This window comes from Sinocyclocheilus rhinocerous, unplaced genomic scaffold, assembly GCF_001515625.1.
Source record: "Sinocyclocheilus rhinocerous isolate Xijiao unplaced genomic scaffold, SAMN03320098_v1.1 scaffold743, whole genome shotgun sequence".
Lineage (NCBI taxonomy): Eukaryota > Metazoa > Chordata > Actinopteri > Cypriniformes > Cyprinidae > Sinocyclocheilus > Sinocyclocheilus rhinocerous.
In genome coordinates this window covers 5,849-12,480 of record NW_015642817.1, presented here as the reverse complement: position 1 = coordinate 12,480, position 6,632 = coordinate 5,849, and the positions used below count along the sequence as shown (strand labels likewise).

The 6,632-nt window shown below is 40.1% G+C and overlaps 1 protein-coding gene and 1 pseudogene across 1 annotated transcript in view; one reads left to right on the top strand and one right to left on the bottom strand.

Moving 5' to 3' along the window:
- Positions 1 to 3,039, bottom strand: part of LOC107756544 (lymphotoxin-alpha-like) — a 5,174-nt pseudogene extending 2,135 nt beyond the window's left edge.
- A 1,232-nt stretch (positions 3,040 to 4,271) lies between these two features.
- LOC107756543 (caspase-8-like) overlaps positions 4,272 to 6,632 on the top strand; it is a 7,998-nt gene continuing 5,637 nt past the window's right edge. The window contains exons 1-5 of the mRNA XM_016573705.1: positions 4,272 to 4,278; positions 4,559 to 4,562; positions 5,252 to 5,400; positions 5,617 to 5,642; positions 5,777 to 5,885. Of these exons, the coding sequence (XP_016429191.1) occupies positions 4,272 to 4,278; positions 4,559 to 4,562; positions 5,252 to 5,400; positions 5,617 to 5,642; positions 5,777 to 5,885 (295 nt within the window). The remainder of the gene's footprint in view (positions 4,279 to 4,558; positions 4,563 to 5,251; positions 5,401 to 5,616; positions 5,643 to 5,776; positions 5,886 to 6,632) is intronic.

Sequence of the window (6,632 nt, the reverse complement as noted above, 5' to 3'; positions counted from 1 at the left end):
TGCATTCTTTTCGGCTCATTAAAAATTAATCTTGCTGCCACATTCTGGATTAATTGTAAAGGTTTGATAGAACTGGCTGGAAGACCTACCAAGAGAGCATTGCAATAGTCCAGCCTGGACAGAACAAGAGCTTGAACAAGGAGTTGTGAAGCATGTTCTGAAAGAAAGGGCCTGATCTTCTTGATGTTGAATAAAGCAAATCTGCAGGACCGGACAGTTTTTGCAAACATGTTTGAAATTTTGCGCCAATTTTAGAACACATTGTTTTCATTTGTCACGCGTCTCCTAGCAACAAGGCACACGTTTCTGCGTAAGTTTGTTGTGATTGGAACCTAGTTTGGAATATATATGCTGTAACGCTATCTCACGCTTAGCTTCTGGGCCAAATCCTGACTGATGGCGATCCATTCTTGCCTCATTAGTTCTCGGAGTTGATCACAATGTGTGGGCTTCTGCTTGTCCACTCACATTTTGAGGACTGACCACAGGTTCTCTGTGGGATTGAGATCTGGGGATTTGCCTGGCCACGGATCCAAAATTTCAATGTAATGATCTTCGAGCCACTTCTTTATCACTCTTGCTTTGTGACATGGTGCTTTGATAGAACTGGCTGGAAGACCTACCAAGAGAGCATTGCAATAGTCCAGCCTGGACAGAACAAGAGCTTGAACAAGGAGTTGTGAAGCATGTTCTGAAAGAAAGGGCCTGATCTTCTTGATGTTGAATAAAGCAAATCTGCAGGACCGGACAGTTTTTGCAAACATGTTTGAAATTTTGCGCCAATTTTAGAACACATTGTTTTCATTTGTCACGCGTCTCCTAGCAACAAGGCACACGTTTCTGCGTAAGTTTGTTGTGATTGGAACCTAGTTTGGAATATATATGCTGTAACGCTATCTCACGCCCAATTCGTACGTATTTTACGAGGTGGCTAATTCGTACGAATTCGTACGACCTCACTCATACGATTTTGTACGATTTGTTTACAGTCGTGGCCAAAAGTTTTGGCAGTGACATAAATTTTTTGTTTTGCAAAGTTTGTATTTACAGTGACCACAGGTTCTCTATGGGATTGAGATCCGGGGAGTTGCCTGGTCATGGATCCAAAATTTCAATGTAATGATCTTTGAGCCGCTTCTTTATCACTCTTGCTTTGTGACATGGTGCTCCATCATGCTGGAAAATCGGATCATCACCAAATTGCTCATGGATCGTTGGAAGTAGTCGCTCTTGTAGGAAGTTTTGATACCATCCTTTATTCAATGTAGTGTTTTTGGGCAGAATTATGAGAGAGCCCACTCCCTTGGTTGAAAATCAACCCCACACATGAATGGTCTCATGATGCTTCACTGTTGGCACAACACAGGACTCATGGTAGCATTCCACCTTTTCTTCTCCGAACAATCGATTTTCCAGATGTCCCAAACAGTTGGAAGGGAGCTTCATCAGAGAAAATAACTTTGCACCAGTCTTCTGCTGTCCAATCCTTGTACTTCCTGCAGAATTTCAGTCTGTCCTTGACGTTTTTCTTGGAGAGAAGTGGCTTCTTTGCTGCCCTTCTTGACACCAGGCCATTGTCCAAAAGTCTTGGCCTCACTGTGCATGCAGATGCTCTCACACCAACCTGCTGCCATTCCTGAGCAAGCTCTGCACTGCTGGTCACACGATTCTGTAACTGACTCCTCAGGAGGAGAGGGTCCTGGTGCTTGCTGGACACTCTGGGACGTCCTGAAGACTTCTTCACTGCAGTTGAACCTCTCTCCTTGAAGTTCTTGATGATACGGTAAATGGTTCTTTCAGGTTCAATATTTTTTGTAGCAATTTCCTTGCATGTGAGGCCATTTTGATGCAAAGCGATGAAGGCTGCACGTGTTTCTTTGGAGGTAACCATTGCTAACAAGAACACAATGATTGGAAGCGCTTCTTCCCTCCTTTTATAGCAATCAGTCTGCTCTTACAATCTAATTAGTATGATAGTGATTAACCTGACTAGTACTCATTCACTCTTTCACATGTGCTGCTGATATGATTAGTCAATAAATTTTAACTGGTCATTTTGTGTCAGGATCAAAAAACAGTGAAATTTGTTTTTTTTGTGAAAAGTTCATTTTGTTGGCCAATGAAGCTTTTAGCAATTATTTTAAATGCATCTGATCACTCTAAACAATAATCTACAAACAATGTGAATGAACACCACAACAGCTTAAGCAGCAAACTTTGCAAAACTTTATGTCACTGCCAAAACATTCGGCCATGACTGTAGACCCCAGTGACGGGTAGGTTTAGGTGGGGGGTTAGGTGTAGGTCATTTGTACAAATTCATACGAATTGTGCAACTCGTAAAATACGTACGATTTAGCACATATCATATGAATTTGTACGAGTGAGGTCATATGAATTTGTACGAATTAGCCACCTCGTAAAATATGTACGAATTGCTGTGAGATCAGGCTGATACACGATCGGAACGACTTTAAACTCTGGTAATGTGTGATCCTCAGTCGTTTAGTGTATGGCCAGTTTTTCCTCTGAGACAATTACAAAAGTCGGTAAGTGTATGGTGTCCAGTGTTTTAAAATCTGTTCGGATATTAAAAGTTGTGTAGTGTATTCCAGCAAGTTGGGTTGGCGGGCATAGGTAACCATAGCAACAGGTAACGCTAAATAAACAAACAAACACAGTCTTATTTGTTTTACCTCCTAATGTTCCCAGTACATAATTCTGTATGTCCAGCAAAAGTCTCTGTTGAAAAAGGAATGTAGTCTTAACATACATTTCTCACTATCGCAATATGTATTCAGGTTTTAAAGCAGTTTTCAATACCTGCTGTGCGGTTTGTTTCAGTTCTTGATTGAACAAGTCACAGCTTGCGATACCTGCTGGATTTGTCGGTTGTGTAAGTTCTGTGGAGAGACAGTGGATTGGATACCCTCCACCTTTGCCTGCTGGTAATCCAGGTGGTCTCCCTCGTCCTGGACCTCCTGCTGACTTTGGCCCCAACAAACGCAGCAGATTCTGAGACCACCAGTCAAAAGTCATTCGTTTTTTTTTTTTTTTTACATACTGTAAAATATTTTTAAGTGCATATTGTGGTTTTGTAGGACCTGTGTATGCATTTCACATTCACAAATGAAATTGTGTAGGCAAATGTTTTAAACAGGTTGAAGTGTATGTTTTAATTTACCCTGTAAGATCTATCCATCCCCAGCAGGAGCCTTTAGGGACTGTTTCCAGAAATGAATTGAGTCCAGCTTTGGGGAGCCTTATGCTTATGATTTCTGACTGAAGATGCTTCATCTATGGGCGAGGGTTTATCTGTGCATGGAAACATTCAGCTTTGTATAGCCCTATTTTCCTTTTTTATGAACATTCAGCTTTGTATAGCCCTATTTTTTCTTTTTTATTAATTTCTTCTCTTTTGTATTTCACCCAGCAGTGACCTTTTCTAAAGTAGAGATTAGCTTTTGTCCATCTTGTCCCTCTGCAACGCTTGCCTTTCTAGACAACTTTAAATAAATTCATAACTACATGTTACATACTGTCCAGTGTCGCTGGCAGCATTCATGGATTACATTTTGTGATTTTGTCTTTGTACAGCTGTTACAAAGAAGAAAAAAACACAGCATAAATTTTAAAACGAAATTGTCACCAATCCATTCAATCGCTAAAAGGTATGGAAATGAGTTACAAAAGTATTCATTTACCACTTTTGTTTATATATAGCCTATGTCTTTTAAACCACCTTGAACTTTTTGACTCCATTGTCCACAACAATATTCAAGGCCTCCATGTGGAGCAGACTCCTTGTGCAAACAAAAATCTCACTGGGTTATTACAATTAATGGCAAAATGAATGTTTGGAAATGTAAACTGATATTTCCTACTGCAGCAAAAGATAGAAATTGCCACCAATTACATATATATATATATATATATATATATTTTTTTTTTCTTTTCTTTTTCTTTTCTTCATATGGGCCCTAAATATGTATAGAAGACGCGACGCCAACCCTCACGTCCGGTGTAGACACGGATTTGTCCCCGGGTCAAAGAGTATAGAAGTCTATATAAGTTCTTTGCCCAGGTGGGCGTTCCTATACGGATACGCAAACACTATCGTAAGCATCTTTGATCCGCCCATTCCCACCCACAACCCACATTATGGGGGTGGCTTTAATAGGAAACTTCATTTACATACCTTTTCCTGCTTTTGCCCTTACTTTAGCAAGAGCTATACATAAAAATCGCATTAACATTTTATATACGACGAAATGGCAGGTAAGATTAATTCATATAAATAATATATGTGTGTGAGTAAGAAAAGTTCATTTGTAGGCTATATGAAGAATATTTTTGAAGAAATCGCAGAAGAACAATGAGATGGAAAGTGAAAATAAAAAAACGACGAAAGGTTACCAGCTAAAGAAGACTTGAGGCCTCCGTTTCAGTTTTATGGTCAGATTTAAGGCATTTAGCAGACAGGCAAAACTCTCTGCGACTGAAAATATTTTAGATTTACATATTAGATGTATGTAACATATGTAAGTATGCCATTCAGAACTGTGAGAAAATATTATATTAATACATTGTACATTCTAATGTGGATCGTTGTAACATTTTGACATTTCTGTCTGTATCTTAAGCCCGTGCGTTCAAAATGTGATTCAAATTAGTTACAACTGTCTGCTATTAAATGCTGTAGCGGTTATATTTGTAGCACAAACAGAAAATGCATGCTTTAGTTTTAAATATGAGGAGTGAAATGTTACAATTCACCCCATACTAGTCTGGGCTAGTTGTAACATACCCTGCGGTGAGATTGTGCAACAAGGATTATGACAAGAAAAAAAAAAGGATTTTGAAAGCTTTTTATTCAACACTGACTTTTCAACATTATGGGTGTGTGTGTGTAACAAAACTGAATAAAATGACAAATTTGCGCCAGCTTCAACAATTGAACAACAATTGCGTTTATGTGTTACATTATCATTATGATAATAAAACTGAATAATGATAATAATAACTGAATAAAACTGTGAGTGTGTGTGTGTTTAAGCATGTTTGTTAATGTCAGTCAGTAAATGGCCATAATAAAAGTGAATTTAAACAGTTGAACATTTAGAGACACCCCTCGGTTTGCCTTTCTCCTAGACCCAGGCATACTGAAATTCAAAGAAAATATATAAATATGTTTAGAGTAAGTTATAACATGTTTCATTGATGTTACTACTAACCCCGAGTCTTGCTGTAGAAAGGGGACAAAAGCAAGTGAAATTATGTTAGCATGCTTGAAGGACAGAGACAACTGTCTTTACGACAACCTAAACATAGACAGCCATTTAGCAATTCCTGAAAGAGGAGCGACCTGTAGCCCTGCACCAGCGCCACACAGTACAACAGGTACAGCTACATGAAGCATTTAGTAATCATGTTTACTTTTCATTTAAATATGTTATCACATTTCCTCTTTCGGTCCAGTTTTACAGTTTAAAAATGAACCACATTTTTCTTAAAACATATTTGGAGACTATTGTTTTTGTTGGTTTTGTGGCATTCATGAATATATTGAAAAATATCAAACTTTAAAGACTTACTGACAATATCTTTTCCCCGCAGACAAACAAAACAATTTGGTCAGTGGAGTAAGTGATGCAACATGTTCGCATTATACATTTTCCCATGATTTCCCTTTTTTTCTCTAAATTTATAAACATTTCAGACAGATTTCATTCTTGAATGTTGCTTGTGCTTTGTAACACTTGCTCTTTTGTTCCAGGATAAGGTGTACAAAATGGACAGTAATCCACGTGGACTGTGTGTAATTATTAATAACGAGAACTTTGTAGACCCAGAAAAGAAACGAAACGGATCCCAAAATGATGTTGGTAGGCATTCGTTCACACACCGTTTGTCACGCCCCTGGACTCTTTGTGTTGTGTTTTCCCTCCCCAGGTGTGCTGTGTTCCCTTTAATTAGTCATTCCTTGCACCTGTGTTTTCTCAATCACCCAGTGCTTAAAAGCGCCAGTCCTTTCAGTTAGTGTTTGTCGGTCCTCGAACGTCATTCCATGTGTTCCTGTGTCTCCTACGTTCCCCGTGTGATCATTAAAGACTGTGAATTGAAGTATCTCCGTGTTTCCTCATTCCTCGCTCCTTGCCTCCCGAGAATTGTGACAGAAGGACCGACCAAAACAGTAACTTCCGTGTTTTCCCCTCCGTTTGTTTTCCGTTTTTTTGGAAAGAAAGTGTTTTTCTTTCCGTTGTGTCCCCATGGATCCCTTCACTCGCCCCGAATTCCTCCTCCTCCTGCTGGAGTAGTGAGACAAAGCTCTCGAGGACCATAAAAAACTATTCCTGTTGGTCGCGAACATTACCAGCTATCCGGACGACGCGCTCTGCTCTTTCTATGATGCAAGCCTGAACGCCGAGTGCAGTGCGCTGTCGTCCGAAGATGGTCCTTGGGAGGAATTCGCCGCCTTCGTGGAGTGGACTCTGGCGAGAAACGGGTCGCCTCTCACCATCTGCCCCGTGGAGGATCTCGCCGGATCCACTCCGGACCCAGAGCCCAGCCCACCATCTCCCCGCGGTACGGAGCATCAGCCTGAGCCCACCGATGACGGAGAGCCATTTCCC